Source organism: Lutzomyia longipalpis, chromosome 1 (genome assembly GCF_024334085.1).
Source record: "Lutzomyia longipalpis isolate SR_M1_2022 chromosome 1, ASM2433408v1".
Taxonomy (NCBI): domain Eukaryota; kingdom Metazoa; phylum Arthropoda; class Insecta; order Diptera; family Psychodidae; genus Lutzomyia; species Lutzomyia longipalpis.
In genome coordinates, this window is record NC_074707.1 from 682067 (window position 1) to 705816 (window position 23750).

The 23750-nt window shown below is 34.3% G+C and overlaps 1 protein-coding gene across 1 annotated transcript; it reads right to left on the reverse strand.

Annotated features, from left to right (window-relative positions):
• Positions 1-863: 863 nt before the first annotated feature.
• LOC129786343 (latrophilin-like protein LAT-2) lies at positions 864-22599 on the reverse strand. The gene is made up of 6 exons (XM_055821284.1): positions 22306-22599; positions 14261-14432; positions 5654-5759; positions 4183-4349; positions 2215-2632; positions 864-1590 (listed from the first exon to the last, which is right to left on the reverse strand). Coding segments are annotated over exons 1-6 (1224 nt in total). The 5' UTR covers positions 22307-22599; the 3' UTR covers positions 864-1230.
• Positions 22600-23750: the final 1151 nt, after the last annotated feature.

The following is a 23750-nucleotide window of genomic DNA, read 5'->3' on the forward strand; positions in this document are numbered from 1 at the left end:
AGCTCCATGAGAATCTTTCTTTTTTTCTAAATTAAATATAAAATTAATTCTCTTTTTATTATTCAAAAATTAGTATTTTTGAAATAAAAAACAATGAAAAATCGTACAATTTTATATCAAACAACCCGTTTCATTCATACGATCCATTCGTATGATGTAAATTTCATCCAACAAATCAACAATTCCCTCTTAAAAAAAAACAGCACGGCGGTGTATGAATTTCCACAATCCCACAATACAATTCACAATCACGGGAAATACTATTATTTACATGCTGTATCTTCAGAATTTCCCTCAACAAAATTTCCTGCATTTTGCAGGAATTCCTCTGTGGCTCACAAATACACGGTAGTAGTAGTTGGGTACGTGTGCAAAAAAAAAGTGCCTTTTGGAATATATTTGGAAAATTTAATTAAGGTCCTAGTGTGAAGTGTTTGTGTACGTTAGCAAAGCTGAAGGTAAAAGGTCATTTATTTCAGAAATCTCATTTGTACCCGTCCACATTCAAGTTTCCATTTTGGGAGTTGAAAGTTAAGTCTCTTTTGCACAAAATTCTTCCCATGAGCTTTTATGTAGCTCGCACTTCAAAATTGTCATGCAAATGCTTTTTCCTTTTGTTGTATCCCTGCGATGTCTCTCTCATTTCCCACCCGCCTCATTTTATTTCCATTCCTGACTGTATTTGATGTCCAAATAGAAAGGGTGTAGTGTTTGATAAACATAATAAAGTGTGTGGATGTTGGAGGGAGGAAAGTTGTGTTAGCAAAAAGTGAGTATTTTCCATGGAAAATAAACCTAAAAGGGATGAAAAAAAAAAAGCTGAAAAGCATAATTAAGATTCAACACGTGTTATGTATAAAGAATTTTTTTTAAAAACATTTTTAAATTCACTTTATTTCAGCAAATATAACTTTCTCATCTGTCTTGCTTCTCTTGTTGCGCATCGCAAAAAAGTTGATATATATATTTTACATTCAATTAAAAGTTTTTTTGTTGCTCAAGTTGATATTACAATTTTCTTTTGATATGATACAGGAGTGTTGATAGGAAGCAAATAATGGGTATATTATTGTACACGATAATTGCCATATTTATGTCATTATGCTGCAATCAATTGTTCTCAATGATTTATCATGTTCTGTAGGGAGGATGGGCGAAGGGAGGGGGGTGTATAAAGGGATTGTTTGGAAGGATGAGATAGTATTGAGGGAGGAGGAAGAGGGTAGAAGCCTATACAGCCTGAGGTGGTGGATCTTTAGCTAATTCTGCTATATCAAGAGCACCCGAAAGTTCTCCATTTGTTGGAATATCCACTGTTGGTGGTTCTTTTGATTCGCATCGCTCCGTGAAAAGGTCCTCTTTGTATGACATCTTTATGAGTGTCCCACTATCATCCAGTTCACTGTCTGTACCACCGAGTCCATGAGCATCGTCATAATTGGGATTTGTGACGGAGAGAACACCGTATCTGCCACCTTCGCCATCCCGAAGACTTCTGTACTGCCCTTTGCGATTCCTATGGCTACGCGGTGCGGTGTACAATTTCAAAACACGGCAATTGCACGTCACCAGGACGGAGGTCACGATTCCCTGTACGATAAATCCGGGGTTAGTATCTGAAACCCTTTTCCTCGTGCAGGTCATAAACGATGTAACCACAAATAACATTAAACTGATGGGCATGTATAGGGATAAGCTCCTAAAGGATCATGAGGAATTTAACAATCTAATCCCAAAAATTTATTAAAAAATATTCCTCTTTAAAAATTATTTTTTAAGGATTCATTTTAGTGAGTTTTTTTCACACAAAAAAAATCAACTCTGACATGAATTAAATTCCCAAAGAAATACTTAACAGAAGAAAAGTTCTTTGGCCTTCCTTGGAAGAAAAATTGCCTACAATTAATTTCCAAGCAAGAACCAAAATGTATAGCTTTTGCGTTACCTATAGGTAACGCAAAAGTGTAAAGAAAATAAATTTATGCAGGTGACATGTTACATACTTCAGTGTAGGAAGATACACAAAAGGGAGATTAATAGAGCTTTTGGGAGCTTTTCTCACGCACTTACAGTATGTGTCGCAGTGTGAGAATATTTTTGCAAAATTGTTCCCAAAAGTAAAGTGTTGTCTACCTGGAGAATATATCTTTGAGGACACACGTTGTCTGTGAGTGGCTTTCACATCCTATGGGGAAACATAAAACTCTTTCTAACCTGAGCACCTTGAGCGATGCTGTAGAGAGTCCATAATTCGGGTATGGCCCAAAAGGATGCGAGTGCTCCCAAAATGATAACAAATGAGAGTAAAATCAGCAATTTCAAGAACAGTCCAATCTGCAATCCACGTCTCTTTATCATTTTATTGCGGGCACGTGAGTCAATCTGCAGACTTGCGGTCAGCTTCACCGTACCACCACCTTGGATGGCCAGCCAGAAGCCGCAGAGAAGGAGAATTATGGCTGGTGCCAGGAAGCCCCATCGGTAGGCAGATCCCTCCATGAGCCAACAGTGTGTGGATGGATTGTGCTCATGTGATTGTCTCGTCGTCCCCACCACTCGAGCATCACGCTCCTTGTACTTGAAGGCCGCTGCCACTGCTACCATTGCCAAAGGGAATCCCCAGGCGAGTAAACTAAATACAATTAGTTGAATAATAAGACAATAAATTAATTACCACCATCTATTTATGCTGATAAATATTCATTTGTGAGATGTTCACAAGAACATTTGGGGAAAAAGCTCGCATGGACAGATTACTTGTAATTTACTCGGAGGTTAATGGTGGAGTGAATTTGTAGCTTTTTGCTCTGCTATATATTTATTATTTACCCCCCACATAAAACTTGCCATAAAGTCTGTATTATATATAAATTAAAGAACCTCCGTACAAATTTCTCTCTATGAACGATCTCTTTAAAAATACTCGAATCTTCTTTATTATATAGCAAAGTTATGTACAGTACATATAGTTTCAAAATTGTTGAAATTGCTTCATGGAGGTAGATGTTATTAGGCAAAAAAAATTGAGGAAATCATGATGAGCAAAACATCATGCGGGCTCGGGAAAACTTTCACCTTTAGCTTTTTCCACAATCAGAAAACTTTTGGTTGAGGTTTCAATCTTCCACACACTGATTTATTTGGCCTCAAGACATGCACGGTAATTTTCAAGAAGATTGTGGAATTTCTTGCCAAAGGAAGTGCACACATTTTCGGTGAAATTTCTTGAGTGCATCTTGCATGAAAATTTAGTGAAATGTATGATTTTCGTTGGAGGATACGGAATTTGAACAAAAGCGTATGGAGACGGGGTGGAAGGAGTCAACATTTAGTACAAGAAATAATGTACAAGGAAGTCTTCACTCCATCGATGCTTAAGTTAACATATTATGAGCTTTACAAAACTTCTTGCATTTTCTTCATAACGTTTTAGTGGAGTAACTTTCAAAAATTTAACATCTTGAATTTGCAAGAGCATAAAAATGATCAAATTTATGTTCTTCTTATCCCGGTTCAATTTATATTTTAATGCCTTCTTACGATGCTCGTTAATACAAGGAGCAAATTTTCCCCTGGATTTTCCATGACACATAAGTACTTGGTACATAAACTTTTGATTTTTATTTACCTCATAAATTTATTATTATATACATACATTAAATATGTATATTCTCACAGTAACTGTCAATTTAATTTGCATGCTATTTAAACTCATATCTCAGCATAAATATATATAGAGAGAGAGTCAATTAAGTGCTGCATAGGAGGACCAAGAAAATGTTATTTCATGCTGAAGTTTAATTAAAGACTTAGGGATATGCGGAAGATGCACGTGACACATTTCCCATTGGCAAAATTTATTGTATTCCACATAGAAATGTTATGTATTTGGCCCAGTTTGAGTCTCACAGTAAATTTCTTGTTTCACGAGCTCATTGTGTATACGAAAGATACGAAATGTGTATCTATCCGGTGGTCTTCCAAAGAAATCTCATAGTACCTACTACCCAACAGTATAACGAAGAAATGGTGCAAGAGGCAAAAAAACATGAAATAAATCACCTCGAAATAAATAATAAAATGGGCCAGTAGATTATGGATGAGTATTTGGTGGCAGGGGAGGAGGTGCTTCGTGTTGTTATTACAATACAAAACAATAATCAAGATTAAGAATAAACTTGCCTGTAATGTGCTAAAGCTTTTCCCATCTGGGGCTCCGGTCGTGGTATTAAATTCGCATTTTGGCGAAAAACGTTAAGTGCGTGATGACAACAGCAGCACAACCAGCACAGGGAGGCCAAATTCATATACAGGAGTGCCAAGGATAGAGAAAGACATAGTTCAGCATCCTGTTGAGGGTGAAAAACATAATGCTGTTGATTCTATCATATATACCAAAGAAGAAAAGCTCTCTCACGCAATTAATGTAAAAAGGAACCGTCCTCTTTCTCTCTCACTAGAACGTGCTTTTGTACTCAACTATGTTTTATGGGAGGGGGCGGGGGATACTATTAAATACACATATATATGGAATGGATGGTGCTCCCAGTAGAGGGACGATTCCCATAGGGTGAATGAGATGATGTAAAAAATTGATATGTTAGTATTGCGGAGAGAAAATTGAATGTGGAGACGAAATGAAGAAAACATCGTTATCATTCGTGCAATTTTCACGATATTCGATGCTAAAATAGAAGATGAAAATCACGCAAGGAAATGAATTTCTCAAATAGACTAACTGCTCTGAAGAGTCCTTTTGCCTATTCACTATCGTGCCATTTTTATCTCGTCAGACACATCAATCACACTGGGGGAAGATTGTGCAAAGGAATCCCCTCTAAAAAGAATCCTCTCTCTCCCTGCAAAAAGAATCAATTCCACTTGGCACGAGAATGGGGCAAAAAAGAATCACTGTGAAAATTTAGTGATAATTCCATTTGGAATTGATATGCTGTCCATGTTCGCTTCTCAGTGGGACATTAACCCCACACGCGGTAAAGAACCCTCCATATCGGAAAAGTCCCTCTAATGTGGCTTGATTGATGACTTCAAAGCGTATTATTTGGGTTTATTGCTCACAGGGGGGTTGGATTGAGTATTGAATTGATTTGAGTCTATTTTGGAGTGTTGTTTAAATTAGATTTTAAGGGGATTCTGATGGGATGTTACGTCGCAATACGAAGATTTTCAAAGAGCCCCAAATTTCAATATATATATATTGAGAATATATGTATGATTCTCCCCTGGAATTTCACAAAATTAATCCACCATAAATATATGAAGAGGTCATTTTCATATAAACCCCATTCTGACCATTCTGACCACTTTTGGGGTGAAGGAGGACTTTTTGGTATATCAATTAAATCCACTCTGCATTCTCAACTCATACACCTATGTGTGTGTCTCTGTAAGTGACATTAAAATCAATAAATTATTCATAACCAAAATTTATGATCATAAATAATATGAAATATTTCATACTTTCCGGGTGGAAGATTATGAATTATCCCCAAAAGAGTTTTATAAACAATTTCGATAATTTTCATTGGAATTTTCATGGGAATTCTTGGAAAATTTTGCAATAAAATTTGCTGCTTAAGAGGATCCAGGAAAAAAATTGCGGAGGCGTGTGAGAGGTCATGAAAATTCTTACCTGAACACCACCAACGCCAATTACGAACAAAAGTTGCCCCATAAATAGAGATGACAGAAAACTCAGTAGAGACGTTCCCGCCAGCGAAGTGAGATCGGAGAATAGGCTGGAAATAAAATTTAATTAATTTATACCAAAGTGTCCCATTCCCTGTGAGCTTTCTAATACTTCTGCGTTAGCCATCCTCCCTTTGGGAGTTGGCTAAAAGGTGAATGTAATAAAAGCAATGCATGCCGGGGTGTTTAGTCAAGAGGAATAAATTTGTTTATTTTGCTTTTTCATGAAGGTAAAATTCATGATAGTTATGTATGTGTCTGGGTGAGGGGGGTGGAGGGTGGAAAACATTTTCAAGTAGTGTGTATATGGGGCTCCATGAAAGAGGCAATAAATTCCTCTCGGGAGTCCGAGACATTTTCTCCCTTCAGCAATGGCAAACACCGAATTCCCATCAGCACGAGAGGGAGAGAGTGAAATTCAGCCTGGTGTGTGAATTCTACTGTAGAAGGTGAACTTTTATCCTATTTTAAACCAACGCTTAAGCTCTAAAAGCCGACAGGTGCTAAAACAGGTTGAACATTCTCTGTTGTGCAAATATATACTCGTCTCGCTATCTATGTAGTACACATTTTATTGCAAGTTTCCCCGCATCTACCACAAGAAATGCCCAAGGATTAGGGTTCTTTTAAGCTCGATGAGTGATTACACGTGAGCCCCTCAGGAGTTCTAATTAATTTCTGAAGCTCAATTCGTAGTATCAAACAAATTATTCTTTGAAGAAGTCTTGTAAGTTATGGGTGCAAGATAACCGAGACGTTTACAGAGCTTTCAAAGCTTTCAAAGTATATAGAAAAATTGAAATTTTTATATTTGAATAGTATACATATAAAATAAGCTTTGAAAGCTAATTTTCATGTCGACGTCTTGTTCAACGGGATAGAAAAAAATTGTCTTTAAAATGTGTCTTCTTTTGGTATATCACTTATCGTTCAATTTGTTAAATAAATTACAGAGTAGTAATAAATTTTCCGACAAATTGCAAATGGAACTCACTGTGAGCACTCTCCCACTGCAAAATCTGCAGTCTTTCTCACCAAATAGAGCAATCAATCATTAATACTTAGCCATTTGTTGGGAGAAGAATGGTTTGGTATAAATGTTAATTAAGTATGTTAGGGGGAACATATGGTGCACGAAGTGAGATAAAGTTTATTATTATGAGGTCTTACGAGAGGAAAATAAACTCAATTTACGATTTATCTCAATACTCATGCTATGCTTTTGCATCATGGTGCTTTCTATGTATACAATCATTCACCCTCATAGAGGATTCGGTTTGTGTATGCATTGTCAGCCTAATATGGGAGAGACAATTCGATAAACGAATTATATCCTGAGTCTGTCGTAATTGGCATCATATTGAGGGAAGAAGATTTGGGGCAAGAGGTGTGTCTCTGTGTGTATCAAGAAAATGCCATTCCATGAGAAATGGGTATGTTTTGAGAGACTTTTGTAAACGTGACAAGAGCGTTGATTCAAGAATGAGATTGAGCACGATGATGAAGCTCTCATGATACGAAATGTATTCAAATATTGATAGAGGACACCTCGGTGTTGCACAGGGCGCGGGTGGCTCAATTTCAACGTGATTCTGATGCTCATTTCACCCACAATACGTACTACATTTTATAGGATGAAGAAAAGGAAATAATGATAATTCCGTGTTTTGGTATTACACATGTTAATGCTTCTCCATAATATGTAGTCTATGTTCTCACAGCTAACATACAAGAGTGTGTGTAGCACTGAGAAAGGTCCTCTAATAACCTTCATGACTTTCAATTTATGGAAATATTGTTGTAGATGCGAACACGTACTATGTGTTACCTTACCCCTATATTTTTCTCCTACCCAACCTTTTATATATGAGCTTTTAACGGCACTACACCTTGTACTACACGTATTCATAGCACTCAGCGCACTTTCAGCGATACCTACACAAAATTCTCTCCAATTTTTTGACGCGTATATTGAGAATAGCGGGGAGTACACAGTGGAAGAGAGAGGGGAACTTAACAATATTTATATTAGACAGAGTACTAACTTATAGCAAACCTTGTGTTCTCAACAATCTCGCCATATTTATACTATATATATTTGTATTTATAGCAAATCGATAGAATTTCCTTATACGCTAAATAACGTTACAAGAGGGAGTGGGACGCAAAAAAAAGCTCATAACAATGTTGGAGGAGGATTATATTGAGTGCTATATAGGCAACACGCATAACGATACATGTAATTCTATCATATAGAGCAAAGTTCATATGATTCGAATTTACTTTTTTTTTTAACAAGGGAGTAAGTAAAAAGTTGTATGGAGCTTTGAAAATTTAGAACTTGTTGTTTTGTGAACATTAAAAGCGGCAAAGAAAGCTCTCTTATACTTTTTTTCTCACACAGAGAATGATATCGAAAACATGACACATGGATAAATTACAGGGGAAGAAGTTAAAAACTTTTGTGATTTAGAAAACGACCATCCCGTGGTTGTGCGAGAATGGAATACCGAGAAGAAACCTTTTTGGGAAACTTTTTTTTCTCTAAATTTTCTTTCATTGCACTTTTTTTTTCTTGAGGATTCACTGTGCAAACTTCAAGGAAATTGACGATCTTTGGAAAGTTGTGGCAGCTTTTCCCCATGTACCTGCTGTGGGTTTTAAGTTTACGGCACCATGTTCAACAGAATTGCCTGAGCTGACAGTAAATTATTGAAGAAATCTACTTTATTTAAAAGATTTTCCCAAGAACTTACCCAAAAACATAAAACACTAATTTCTAATGATTCTATTTCAATGTTTCAATATGGAAAAAAATATAAACTTAATTTATTAAGCAAAACTAATAATAAAATTAAAAAAAAATATGCTAAATAAAAAAGAACTGAATTAGCCTACAACGTCCACAATAATTTTTCTAATTAAAAAAGCTCTCACTTGAAAAAAAGAATTGCAAGTAGCACATATCTGTATTGCATTCACCAAGTGATGGCGACTCGGTGCAAGACCTCTGGGTGCAATAAACATTATATACTTTTGCAGCAACAGCGAAATGACGCATAAAATTTTAAATAAAACACCATACATATTCCACTATTATATACACAAAACTCTAATGTCCGCAACAATAAATCTTCACTAGATGGAACAGAGTGGTTTTCCACATTTCTGCCACTTTTTTTCAACACGACGGTATATCAAAGAAAGTGCACTTGTGCAGAAGTGGCGGAAAAGTGGTAAAATGAGAGAGAGAGAGCAAAAGAAAATCCCGCAACTGGGAAAATTAAAGATTTTACAACAACACTTTTGCACTTTCTACTCAAAATTGATTGATGAAAATGACTTCAAAAGGAAATAAATGAGTATAAGGGTGGAAAAAGACAAAGTTCCATGCAAAAACAACATTAGCGTCTCTTGCCTTTCAGTGGTAATTATTTCTGAAATATTCCTCATGCCCTTTTACGTTAGTTACCTATTTGTATTGTGACAAGGTTCGTTTGTTAAGGTAAAATGTAATAATTCATTCTATAAATAATCCTCATACAAAACCCTATGTTGAAATATATTTTCAGTTCGCGATTTGGCATTCACGAATAATTTGTCATAGCTCTCAGGCTACACCTATCTAATTTTATAATTTTCCAAAAGGGCTGGAAATGTATTAGCTATAGGGTAGATTAACAGGTACATAACTGACTATATAGTCTAATTTTAATGATTTATGATTAGTACTAGATATAGATAACATTAAAACGTATAGAAAAAGTAATTAATTTTTATGTTTTAAAAATCATATCTCTTGAATGAAAATTACAAAAAAAGTTCTTTGAAATATTTATATATTTTTTGCGAATTAATAAAGAGAGAACTTGCGAGTAAGTTAGTAAATCAGAAAATGTATGAAATAATATTTTAAAAAATTCACCTCACAAACCCACAGGTACAATCCTTTTTGTGCAATCAACATGCATTCAAATGAAATTTATTCAACTTGTCTCTCATGTTGTTGACATTGCAAATATTAATTAAAAATGTCCATAATTGTACAAAATATGTAATTTGTAAATATATTCGTGTACCTGTGGTAATGTTTTTTTTTAAATTTATTACAATACCCCCTCGCAATGTGAATTGAAAACTATAATAATTATTGTACAACACACAAACACCCCAAGCCGTGGGGTGCAATTTCCCAAAGACACGTGAGTCAATTTACTTTCGCGGCCAAATATTTGCTTTTCTGACAGCCATGTTTCCCATGGAAAAAATGTAAAACAAAAAAATACTTTGACTTTTTTTTCTCCACCCCCTCCCCCGTGCCTTGCCGTTAGTCACGAAGGGATCAAATCTTGATGAATAGGACACGGTGCTTTTGCCATCCCTCCAGGTAAACAGAAAATGTGTCGCTCTGCCTATTCGCATACACAGACGACGACATTTTGTCACAAGTGGCGTATGATGAGCATGTGGCGGTTGGTGATGCAAGATTTAAATAATGTATGCAAAATAGTGGTTGGAAAATTGAGAGAAACGAACAGGAGGATTTGGCACAACACGGTGATCTTACATGTACATTGCGTGCATGGAATATTAAAAAAAAAACCTTCTCTATATGCGCGAAAAAAAAATGTTCTATCTGCATGAGAAAACATCAAAATGGTATGAGCTTTGAAAGCAAATTTGAGCTTTTTTAGATTTGTGACTATGGGTTTGATAAATCCATGATTCTTGTAGCGTGTATAGACGTGGCAAAAATATTGGGTTTCTTTTGCCTCATTGTAACATGAAATTTTTGAACATTTTTGTTCTCCTCCCTCATCCTTCACAATGGTGAGAGATTTATCGAAATCAGTTCAGTGAACTTTAAGCTGATTTTGATAAACAAAATTAAGAAAAAATTATTCTTCTTCTAATGCCATTGCTGGAAGCAGGGTAAATCTTAAACTTCTTCTGCCAATTTTCTTTTGATTGTTAACTTAATTTTATATCAATGAGAAGTTGCAACACTCATAAAAAAATCCATGATAAAATCCTGAAGGCTTTAGCGCTTTAAAAGAAACGTGAAAACCGGGAAAATCTTACGGGAGTTTATCACGAGAGAATTTCACTCTTAGAGAATACAGCCCCTGGTCGTGAATTTAAACACCTCTGCAATGTGGAGGTGAAATGCGTGAAATGGGTGTATACGGAGGACATGGAAAAATTACTCGATTGACCTTAAAGAATAGCAATTGTTGGGTATAAAATCCCCGCACTTGCTTGCAATGTATGTGGTAAAATTTTCCAACCCATAAAATGGTCAGAGGGAAAGTGCAAAAAAAATGCATTTCCAAGCCTGATTTATGAAGGATACTTCTCACTTTGTGCTGGTAGTGTGTATAAAATACGATATTTCCGTGACTTGTGGCAGTTCTGCAGCATTCAGAAGGTCACCCCGGGCTAGGGGCAATTCATTTAGCAGCAAGGGCACTTTCATTACCCTTTCCTTTCATTCCTATCAGACGTTGTACACTGATCGATCTTCAATTAAGCACCTTTCTTGCCTTTCGTTTGCTGGTGTCACATTATTTTGGCTATACAACGCCACATTGGCACCTTTAACTAATATGTATACCTATCATTTGATGAAAGAACGAGGAAAATCAATGGGAGAAAATAAAGAGCAAATATTTACATTGATAAATTACATTGATTTAATTGATGAGAATAGTTCATAAAGAGGTCGACCGAGAGTCTTTTGATCCTTAAATCCTTGATTATGCGAAACAATTCTTGTAGAATTTTTTGATTTAAAAAATATGAATTGATAAAAATTTTATTTTCATCTGAAAAAATTGTCACCATGTATACTTTTAAGTAGAGTATGCAAGACCAAATATTTACTCATGAATACATAGTGGGTTTTATGTTGAAATGCATCGTATTTTTCAATAAAAATTCTACTCATAATTTTTCATATACTATTCGCTACATTTTGGTTTTGGAATGTACTGCAAATACAAACTAATAATTCCACACAATGCAATTTTATTGCCATCGTTTGCAGACCTGTGTGAACTATATATTTTTTCTATTAAAATTCCCCCAAAAGATTGCAATTTCATTTTGAAATTGAAACGATGGGAGATAATAAATTTTTGGTGGTTAAAATAAATAAAATAAAATGAATGGCTGCGATATGGTGAGATATGATTCAAAGTAATTGAATGATCCATGAACAGTGGGGAATATGATGGATCAGTGTTTTGGAGGGAGAGAGAAAGGAAAAAAAATGAGAAATGTCCCATAGTGAACTTCCAAAAGATTGCGTTTATTTGAGTGAGATTGAAGAGATGGATAAAATAAGGTGGTTTATATGATTGGAGAGAGTTTTCTCAGGTACACCACACAACCGTATAGACGATGGAGTCGATCAATTGAATTCCCTAATGGAAAATCGGTCATAAAATGAAATTTATTTTTCAGTATATCTGGTGAGTTCCGTGAAGAAAATGTCGTAAACACCTTGAGCTAACCATTACTCCTACAACGATATTTCTACCTTATCCAGGGTAAAAGCAAATTGATTTTCTTGTGAATCTAAAAAATAAAATAAAATGAAACATTCACCTCTCCCTTATGTTTTATATAAAATAAAAATAATTGTTTTTGAAATAAAAAAACAGAAAAAAATAGGAAAACCAAACTTTCCAACTTGGGCACAATGTAATGTAAAGTGATGTTTGAGCATTGAACATGCTGTGCTGCTTGTCTTTGCCATTTTATTAGCTTGTACTCATCCATCAATTGATATCAATGTAACATCCTTTTACCCACCAATATACATATATTATGGGGGCAAAGGATCTCAAATAGGGGTGGATATGTCACAAATTGCATGGTAATGGCATGACAAGACAGAGTGCAATTGAAAGGAAAAGAGAGACACATTCCTTTTGAATCTTATTGCCACAAATATGTGCACAGATTCTTCTTTCATCAATTCTCCAAGGAGAAGCATATACAGAGAATATGTGACAGGCACTACGACTGATGGTGTGATACAATCTTGATGGGAAATTGTGCAAGATTTAACAATGCTTATATCGTATTGCATTTTAACACAGTGCGAAAAACTCATGTTGTCGTACAATGTAAAGAAAGTTACAGAGATATTGCATTGCAGCAGCAATTTCATTTCCATGACATTTTCTTCCCCCAGATGGTTTGTGGATTATTACATGGAAAAATAAAAGTTCTCAAAATTCACAAGAAAAAAAAAGAGTTTTCCAAAACTTTCCGCACAAAGAATCATGAAATTAGGCTCTATATGAATGAAATGTAGCGATAAGTTTTCAGTAGAACTTTGTATAAAGATATCATAACAAAAGCACCAGAGCTTTAAAGATTAAACTGGAAAACTTTAGACAATTAATTCTGCTAAATACATAAAATGTTCAACCAAGTTTATATAACATTGCACTAATATGCATAACTTTTCGTAATAAATGTATTTTCAAGGGAAAATTGAGTTGGTGTGCAGTGCATATATGGATTTAATTATGAATAGCTACTGTTGCCAATGTAAGCACTTGTGTATGTTGATGAGCCATTGGCTTAGAGAATAATTAGTTTTTCTTTCTCTCGAAAAGTGCTTCCATATCCCTAAATTGTCTCCAAGAGCTATTTTAAAGGAGTTCATGCACGGGCAATATAAAACTTCTTGGTGTTGTAAGATAAATCCTTCCGATTGCGTCAGCCAAGGGACGGTAGGTCAACCCAAACACATTCTTTCAATTAGAAGAAAATTTACTTTTTTATTGATTAGGTAAAATTGATTTGAAAAAGATGAAAACCTCCGCGGAAAATGTGCGACAAGTCCCCAAAAGAGTTTGGAAATATTTTTTTAGTGGGACAAAAATTGCAAATGGCGTTGCAATATTTGAATATTTTTGCAATCTTTATTTGTTTTTTTTTTTTTTTTTCAAAGTGTTCCCAGTAGATATTGAGGAGTTTCTCATGCGATTTTTCAATTTTTTTTCTTATTCTCTACAAGATAAATGGGTCAAAATTGTTGTGCGATAGTGAAAGTTTTTACATGGCCCGTGCATGAACTCCTTTTCACTGAATTTTTTTCCGATTATTACATCAAAACTATTTAATTAAAACATTTTTTTTAATTCTTTTACAAAAATATTAAAATCCGCGAATTTGTCCTTGACCGTAAGCTTGATGAATTACAATTTATGTGTGATTCAGGGAAATTCTTTTAAGTACAGAACGAAGCGTGACATAAAGTGTTACCACCGCCTCGCCGGTATTATAAAAGTGTGAAAGAATAATGGTTTTAATGGGATTGAATGGGTGTGTGACTGAAGGGTGTATGAAAGAATGGATGTGGGTATAAAACATTTGGGGAAGTATATAGCATGGCAAAGAAGAAGAAGTGAAAATAAGGTGAAGTGAAAAATGGTGTGGTTGCGGTGGATGTGTTTCTCCAATGTCAGGGCGAAAGTGAAATTGGTGGAAAGTGAAATAAGTCAGAAAGTCACCATAGCAATGTATTGCTTACCTATATGTGATGAAGGCAAACGCCAGTCCAACTAGACTTATGGAACTTCCAAGAACAACACCAAGCGCCATGAGACCACCCTGAGCACCCCATGATGTTCCCATTGCTCCCACGGAGAGATTTGTGGTTGTAGGTGGAAATCCATGCATGTGACCGGTGAAGAGTGTTTCCACTGCAAGTGATAGCAGAGTATTTTCTCATTATAACGGGGAGTGTTTCTTGCACTTGAAAATTTGAGATGAATTGAACACCTCTCCGTGTAACACTTGAAACTTCATTTAGCATATCATCCATAGTATGTATGTATAATATTATATTCCAACACTCAAAAGGGGTTACTAACACAATTGGGGGCAATGATGGGAAAATGAGAACGCTAACCCTGTGCTATGTGTGTAACCGTGTAGAGGAGGAAATGAGATGAAATAGAATTAAGTATGTAACAATAAATGAAAATTCAATTATAATTTTTTTCTCTCTCCCCTTCAGGTTTGTCCTCACATTACATGAGATCATTTATGTGGCACACAGAAGAATCTCCCCCACAAAGTACTTCAATCTAATTAGTATTCAAGCGTGAAAAGCTGTAGGCGATTTTCATATTCTCATATTTCCCTTTTCATCCCCCATTGAGTGTTCTTCTTCGTGCATGACACAAACAGGAAGGACGTGTAAAGAGATGAGGAATGTTCCTGAGGTTGGAAATGATTTTTCTTCACATGTGTGTCTTCCACAAAAATATCCAAACTATGTACATCATATGGGGGAGTCAGTCGTTTAATTGAAAATGTCATGAAAGTATTGAAAGCTTTCATGGGTGTTCTTTACAGTGAAGATAAACTTTTGGGAAAAGAACGGAAGTACCGGAGAATTTGCAGTAAATTGTGGAAACTTTAAATGAGCCGGATGACATAGTGGGGGTGCTTCTAATAGGTGAAACTATTAGAGGATGCAAGAGTGCATCCAGTAGAGAATAATTTAAAATTTCGCACATGAATTACTTCACAATTTCCTGGTAAATTTCCTTCAAATATACGTAGAAGAACCGAAGAATCTACTTCTATTCTCGGAAAAGATATGTGTCATTTAAATTTTGTTATATACATAACATAATATTTTCTATACCTACATCTTGTTTACCAACAAGTCTCGTCGAGTAAGACATGATATGGAATTGCTTACAAGGAATTGAGAAATATGATATTCTGAAAAGCATTTTGTTGAATTAATGATTTGCTACTTATCATACAAAATGTAGGGCTTCAAAATTCAACGTTATTTGAATCTAAATAACCACATATGTATGTAAGAATAATACCCACATATCAATAAGACTTGAAATTTCATATTTTTGAACAATATAAGAAAAGTCAATCATTCTCAAGTTTGAATTCAAGACAATTTAAATGCTCTGACGTATCTACGAGGATTATTGATAGGGGGATTCTTCCAATCATTTCCAATAAAATCAACAATTTATTTCAATAAAATTTAATACCTATAAGCATTTAATACGCTGGTTGAGTTTCGCCCACGTGAAATAATACGATATGATAAATGGGCGTGAATTAATTTCCCGTGTGTGTGTGTGTGTTTCATGTGCAAATCAATTTATCGCGGTTGGGTTAATCACCTTTCTCGCCCGGTTCGATAAATTGATTACACAAAATTTTTCCTAATTACCCTGTTATCCCATGCCAACACAGAGTTTCCAATTGAGTGACTTTTGCCGGGTGCTCCCTCATCATGGGCAGTTGATATCTAAATCCGAACACTGAGAGGCTTAGAGATGTCGGATGGTATCCTAATACGATCAACTCTGTCACCTATTTTTCTCACCCACCCACACCATCCGCCCGCACCCCGCAACAGGAATACAATTTGAGATTGTTTATCCCCGCAAGTGACGTGGTATCCACAGGAGAGCATGATGTATACATAATCCCTGTCACGGTGTTTTGTGGATTTGGCCAGAAGCCTAAGTTCTCACCGAGAGTGTTCATCGTGTCACACACACACATACCATCGTACCAAGAATAATTTAGCGGAAAAGGGTGACGAATAAATTAAATTAAGTCACCCCCCTCGTTTTCTGGGGGTCCATACACCCCCCAACATTAATGATAATAATTAAAAAAAAAGTCTAATACCCCATGCGGACACTGAAGCTGCCCTTTGCCAAGTAAAAGCACTATTAAAACGTGCCATGGTGCGAGTGAATTTGAATGCAAATGAGTTTGAGAAGAGTGGCGAATAAAGTCTTCTATTCATTGAACTTTCCTTCACTTTTTTTGCTGACCAAGAAGTTTTTACCAGTGCAAATTTTCGCACTGTGATTCCATTCATAGAAAAATCCCATTCCCTTTACACCCTTTGCGATATTTAATTAAAAAAAAAATCTCTGTGCTTTTCAACCACACATATATAATTCGGAATGATGAGATTAATACTGATTGAGAGTTCTTTTAAGCTCGTACACAAGTATGTATATATAGGTAGCAACACTAAGGAGTGGCTCTAGTAGAGTTCATTAAAATACTTTCATTAATTTGATAAATTTTTCAACTGAAGTCATTAAAAGATATTTTTCAAAGTAAGAAACAGGGGGTATCCGACTCTTGCCACTCGCGGTGCACTTCCTGCCACTTTTTCATTGCCACTCTTGCCACTCTTGCCACTCGCGGTGCAGTCGCGCGGTACATTCTAAGCATAGTCGGTTACCCCCTGGTAAGAAAAATCATTACTGAAATTAAAAGAAAAGTGAAGTAGTTTGAATATGTATTTCAAGAGAGCTTTTAACGGATGTATGTGACACGCAAAATATTTAGTCGCTCTTAAATTGTATATATCAACACATGAAAGCAAGCAAAAGAGAAAATTATTCAAAAGCCACAAATTGTCTTTTCATAAATTTAATGAATTGCTGAAGTTTCACAAAACTTTGGGGCTTTTTGTAAAAGAGAATTTAAAATATCTCACTTTGCTATTTCTGAAGGATTCTTATTCTTTAACCTAAGTTGCTTAAGAGCACAAGATTAAGAATTTATTTCATGATGAGTTAATTGTTTTGTAGTTCTATTCTCAGCTACATCAATCCACACTATATCAGATCAATTACACAAGACAGAATTCTAGAGTTTTCTCCATTTCATGGAAATTCAATTGAAATTGCATTGCTTTTTCATATAATTAAAGTTTTATTTTTTTCGCCTCGTTAATTTTTATAAAACTTTTATTTAAGCTCCTAAAATACCCTCTACTATTTACTCATCTTGTGCTAACTTATTGCATTTTTCTTTTATTTTCCTACACGGATTTTTATTTTTTGCTTTGTTCTGATTTGCAGAAGAGAAAAAAATTCTTTCTTCTGCGACTGAATAGGGGTAACTGGGGTAAAATGGTGAATCGGGAAAAAAATTAAATTCAATATCTCATGAAATACTTTGTCCTAATCATTCGTATTCAGTTAACAGGTGCTTCTTACACCTCTTAATAATCCCAGAAAGCTTTAGTCATGTAGAACGAATACTTTGGATTTTATTGAGGAAAATAATTTTCCGATGTCTAAAGTTACTTTTACCACCTTACTATATTTCAATTTTTACCATCTTATTCTGTGTAATAAATTATGAAAATGCATTTTTTCAGTAAAGCAATTATTGCTGAACACAAACCTGTTCTGATTTTTCCCAAAAATTTTCCGAGTTTTCTATTATAAAGTTTTCACTAAAAGGTAGCACTTGGGGCAAGACGGTGAATATTTTTTGGGGTAAAATGGTGAAAAATTTGCCTCCTTCCACTCATATAGTGTTTTCTCTCTCTACAATCTATTTTACTATTGACGCGTAATGGAATAATCGTCCAAAATTTTCACCCTACAAAATCAATGTTTTTATTCCATTCAATTCTTCACAGATAATATGTATTAGGTAGATTAGGTAATATAAACAATTAATTAACTCGAAATAATGTTTTTTTCGTAATTTTTCTTAAAAAATTTCTCCTTATTAAATAAATTATTATATTGATTTTGCTACCAAAGTAGCTACGAGTATGAAATTCCTTGTCCGCTGGGTTTTTGTTGCACACAGATCTGACGGGAAGTTGTAGAAAACAAACAAATGGAGGTGCTTTTCCACAAAATTTGTGTTTTATCAATTTTATAGGACTAAAAAGTGAATAATCATTACGATACGCAGTGAAATCTCTCAATCGAAACAGGTAAGTTTATCCCAGAGCAAATCAATAACCTCTCAGACATGGATTTTCAAAGAAAAACGCATTTGAAAATCATTCACCATTTTACCCCAAGATTTTTGGAACATGCAAATGTGGAAGGGTTTGGAAAATGGCCTGAAAAAGCATTTTCCCGTTGAGATAGAGAAAAATCGTCTGAGACAAAGTTGTAGCCCGGAAAATTTGCTATAAGATAGTTGTCATGGGAAATCTCAAATATTTCCATGGAACTCAGGAAAAATTATCTCCCAAAAATTCACCGAATTACCCCAGGTTCCCCTATAGTCGGAAATGTTAAATTCTTAACTAACATTTCATTCAACAATAAAAATCTAAATGAGACTTCTATTTTACATTGAAAATATATGTATGTATATTGAAAGCTCATGAAAGCTTCGTGTTTTGTCCCCTCTATATTTCTCAGCATTCCCAGATGCTCTATTTGAACTAAATTAAGTAAAGCTCAACTCTTGCGTAAATTTGGCATTTTAAATAACTTTTCATTAAATTGCAAGATATTTTTGTGAAAATAAAATTTTTGTGGATACCGCAAAACACCAAAAGGAACAATCCTACAAGGAAAAACATTTAATTCCAGGAATTTAATTAAGAGAAAAGCTCTCACAAAGAAATTGAATAAGCATATTTTTCTGAGATGCAATTTTAAAATTCTACAAAATTGTTTAATTTTATAAAAGAATCAGTATGAATATTCACTGAAATTTCATGGGAGATGGAAAATTTCCACTTTAATTTATAAATATCTCATTTCACATTTATGAGCATTCAATGCGCTTCTATGGCAACTCTCGGAAATCTCCTGCGGATTAAATTCTAAATCTTCTGGTGGCTGTATTGGAGTGCCTATCGCTGACAAACATTTTTTATGTAAGTAGTAAAAAAAAAAGATTAATTCTTTACGTAAAAAAATATTAAATACTAATTCAAATGAAAAATTCATGGTGATTTGCAAATCTCTCAGATGTTATTGCACCCCCGACTCGTGGGCATACTCAAATAAAATATCTCATTTATTGAATATAAAAAGACATCAATAATGCGTCAAGATTTGAGTGGGTAGGTGACAAATATGATGTCAATAAAAGAAATAGACATGGAATATATGAAGAATTATTGCTCAATGTGATAAATAACCGCATACAAATGGTGATGAGACGTCAAAGATTTGAGTGTACAAATCGCTTCCACATGGTATGTGCTGAGCTTTTAATATTGAATTCCAAGCGGCATTGCGACACGTATTGGAGCTTACAGGCTGCTATGTATATCGGGAGGACCTCTATAAAATTGTGCGTATATATTTTTCGCATGGGCGAAAGCAGTGTGAGTGCGAAATGATAAAGAGGCGAACATTAGGGAGCGACATCGTGGCAGGAAATCAGAGAGAGAGAGTATGGCGTATCATCATCGATTCTCCCATGATTGATGGGGCTATAATAAGTGAAATATAATGCATATAGCCATGGAAAATTATGTATGAGACCCATAAAAGGATTAAATGTCCGCATGAAATGGCTATAAGAGATTTTTCTATATACGCACACAAGAGGAGAATATCGAAATAACTTATCATAATTTCAGTCACATGCTGATCCAGAGAACCGATAGTGTCCATATAGATCCTAAAAAGCACTGTGAAATTTATGGAAAGTCATCATTTCCGTTTATGTTCGCAAAAACTTATGATGACTTCATCATAATTGTTCTCTCTCTCTCCTTCAGTCTCCGGTGGCGCACGTGTAATTGATGATTTAATTCAAGAGAGCCGATTTATCGCGTAAAAAAAAAACAACGAAAAACTTTGAGATGAAGAAAAATTGTAATCGAGAGCACGTTTTGTGGATGGAGGCGCCTGGTGTGGGTAATAAAATCATCGTGAAAGTATCCCTCTGAAGAACGCATAAGAAGTTCCTTTTAGCATTTACTGCCAATTTCCATGTGTATATATGCAGAAACTTTTGTATTGTTTTGTATTGACGCTTCCGGGTGAACGCAAGTTCAAAATTTCAAAAAAGAAACTTTTGTACTTTGCGTACTTGTTAATTATGATTCATATAATGTTTTTCACCAAATAACATTTATCATCACATACTCCTCCCCCCCCCCTGCGTCCTCCACCCCATAATTTTCCATACCACTGTCGAATATAAATAACCCGGAAACATTCCTCTCCAGTATATATATGGAAGAAAGAAAAGCTCTATCCTCCCACCTTTGAATTTTCTGTTGCTTTTCTTCCATCCTCTTATACAATACATTTAGCCTAAATGGAAAAGTATATACATATATAGGTATAAAAGAGTGTGACATTCATGCGAATAATCAGAGAATAGGGAGAGAGACATGGAGTTTGTGTTTGTGATAAACTTGTGAGATGAATGACTATGATGAGGGATAACACATGATATTAGGTCCTAAAGAAATCATTCCTTCGCACAGAATTTCCAAAGATTTTTCACGGAGAATGAAAAGATGGGTGGCTTAAAGGGGTGACACTTTAACGACACAATTCACAACTTGCCTTTCTTCTTGTACTCTCTTAATTTCATGCAAAAAAAAAGTTTCTCTTTTGTACGGTATATTGTATGCATGTCTTATAAATTTTAAAATTAAATAAACTTAAACGAATTAATTTTTCGTCTTCGTTGTGCATACTGAATGAGACAGTTTGAATATTTTAAGAATATAATAAACATTACATTTTTACATTCAACCACCATACAAATATTATTTTACGCAAAAGCTCTGTAGAAAAATATATAATATTTTTAAACTGTGGCGAATATCACGAAGAGGATTGCAGTTATAATTCTTTCATTAAAATTCATCCAAAAAATATTGTTATGCTTTAGAAATTATTCCGAGCTGGGAAAAACAACAAGTTTCATAGCTAAAAAAATATTTTTATTGCAGGATATCGCCAGTTTTATTGACTAAATTTAATTAGTTTCTTTCGTTTTCAAATTTAGTGCAACTATGCAATTTTGGTGAATTATTATTTAATGAAAGCTTGCCAGAATTTTCAATGAAATGTCATATAATTTTAATTAGATAATTAGTTTTCACTCATTCACATATAAATCGATTTTCTATTCAATCTATTGAATATTTAATAGCACATTATAGCATATTTCAATTTAATCTGTTGTGGAGATTTTCTTTTTCTTAAATTTATTAACATAACATCAACAAAACATTAAAAACTTCTTGTTGAAAAATCGTTAAGTATTAGGAGAGGTGGATCAGTTTATTTTCTTTCAAAAACAACAATATTTTGTGAGCTTAGAGAGTATTTGAAAAATATTTTTATACATTTTTATACAACTGTTTTAAAGAAAATTTAATGCTCTACTTCGTTGTACAGTCATTTTTCTATGTCTTGAAGGAAATTGTGTGATTTTTTTTATTTTTCTAAACCCTCAAGTGCAAAGAAATATAACACTCTAACATTATTTCCTTTTTTTGTCATCAAATTGGATTTTTTTCTTTCAAAATTCAAAGAAGAAGTTTATATTAGACTATGGTCGAAGCTGTGAGTTTAACATAAAAAAAAACAATCTTATGGGTAGGTACCACGTTTCACAAGAAGATTTATAGACCCAAAGCGAATACTTCAACTTTGCTTTTTTCCATGCGAAGAAAAGGTTCGTCTCATTAAAATTTTATTGTCCCTCTATTTGAGAAGTTCTCTATGTTAGCTTTATTTAATCAGAGTGTATAGCAATTTATCTCATTCCTCCAATTACCACGCAAACACCCAAGAATGTATATAGGTATGACGAACTTACTTTTTTTTTATTACAAAAAAATCAGTTGGAAGATTCAAAGGATTTTCTTTTCCAATTTATCCATTACTCTTCAGAATAATCTCTCTTGTACAGTACAAAATGAACATGCAAAGTTCGGGACAGGTGTTGTCCGCAGCATTCATTTTCACCTCAAATATCACGAAAACCACTTGACACTTTCACATCATTTTCCATGCACGCGATATTATGTACAAAGTGCTTTTTGGCAAATTCTGCCGCGAGAGCGCCTTAACTGGAAATGTGGTGTATTGTGCCGCGGATGGATTTAGACTGAAGAGGAAATTGTGTTGAACAACAAGTTTATACCCACATCCTTCAGGAATGTGTGCTTCAAGCATTTCAAGCAAAACATGTGAGAGAGAATCACGCGGCATCGAGAGCTAATTTCTCTCACGCATGCGATTTTGAATTTTCCGAGTTGGGAGCTTTTCACAGGGTTTCCCAAAAGATTTGTCTTTTTTTGCGAATTCTGTATGAAAAATAAAACCAAACTAAATGTATTTTCTTATTAATTATTTATTTAATTTTATTGAAAGGAAATATACCAAAAATAATTTCATGTTCTTACGAAAATAAATTTTTCATAATTCACAAATTATTTTTTAATACAATTAACACGAAAATAAAATAAAATAGAGCGATGAAATTTATTTTTTGACTAATTGAAAAATTATGGAGTTACCATAGCTTTTTGGAAAGTGGTGATCATTTAATTTAATTTATTATTTTATTTATTACGGGTTCCATCAATTCAGATGATTTCCCCATTTAATTTAATTGGCTTCAATATTTTATTTGATTGGTTTTCAACTATCAATGATATTTATGAGTTTGTATTGCTGAATTTATTTTGATAATAATAAATGCAAACCCATCTACAGAAGCAATGGAGTAAGAGTTGGACTAATAACAGAATTAGAGCTATCAATTTATGCCATTTATGCGCCAAATATTGATTTTGAGTTATGTATTATAGTTTAAACAATAACTATTGCATAATATGTGCAACAAATCTCTAATGAGTAGGAAATTTACAAATTATTGTGCCCAAAAATGTCCTTAATTTATTTTTAGAAGACCGATTCTGTTAAAGGTAAAAATGTTCTTGATTTAACCTTTTTTGAGCACATGGTCTGCAAAAGAAATCCAAATTATTCGCATTTCCAGGTAAAACATTAAATAACATCTATCAAATAGATCCCTCCAATTCTCAATTTCCTCTCTCGTTTTGTTACGTTTCAATCCAATTGCCTCATACTATGTACATATGTCTTCCTTTCTTGTTGAGATCACGATATGTGCGGTTTTTACCTCCGGAAAGGACGAACTATCTACTAATATCAAATATCCCCTTGAGCTTATACCTTCCAATCTTGAAGAGGACAATAGCTAAGATTTTTTATCCTTAGTCCACACACACAATA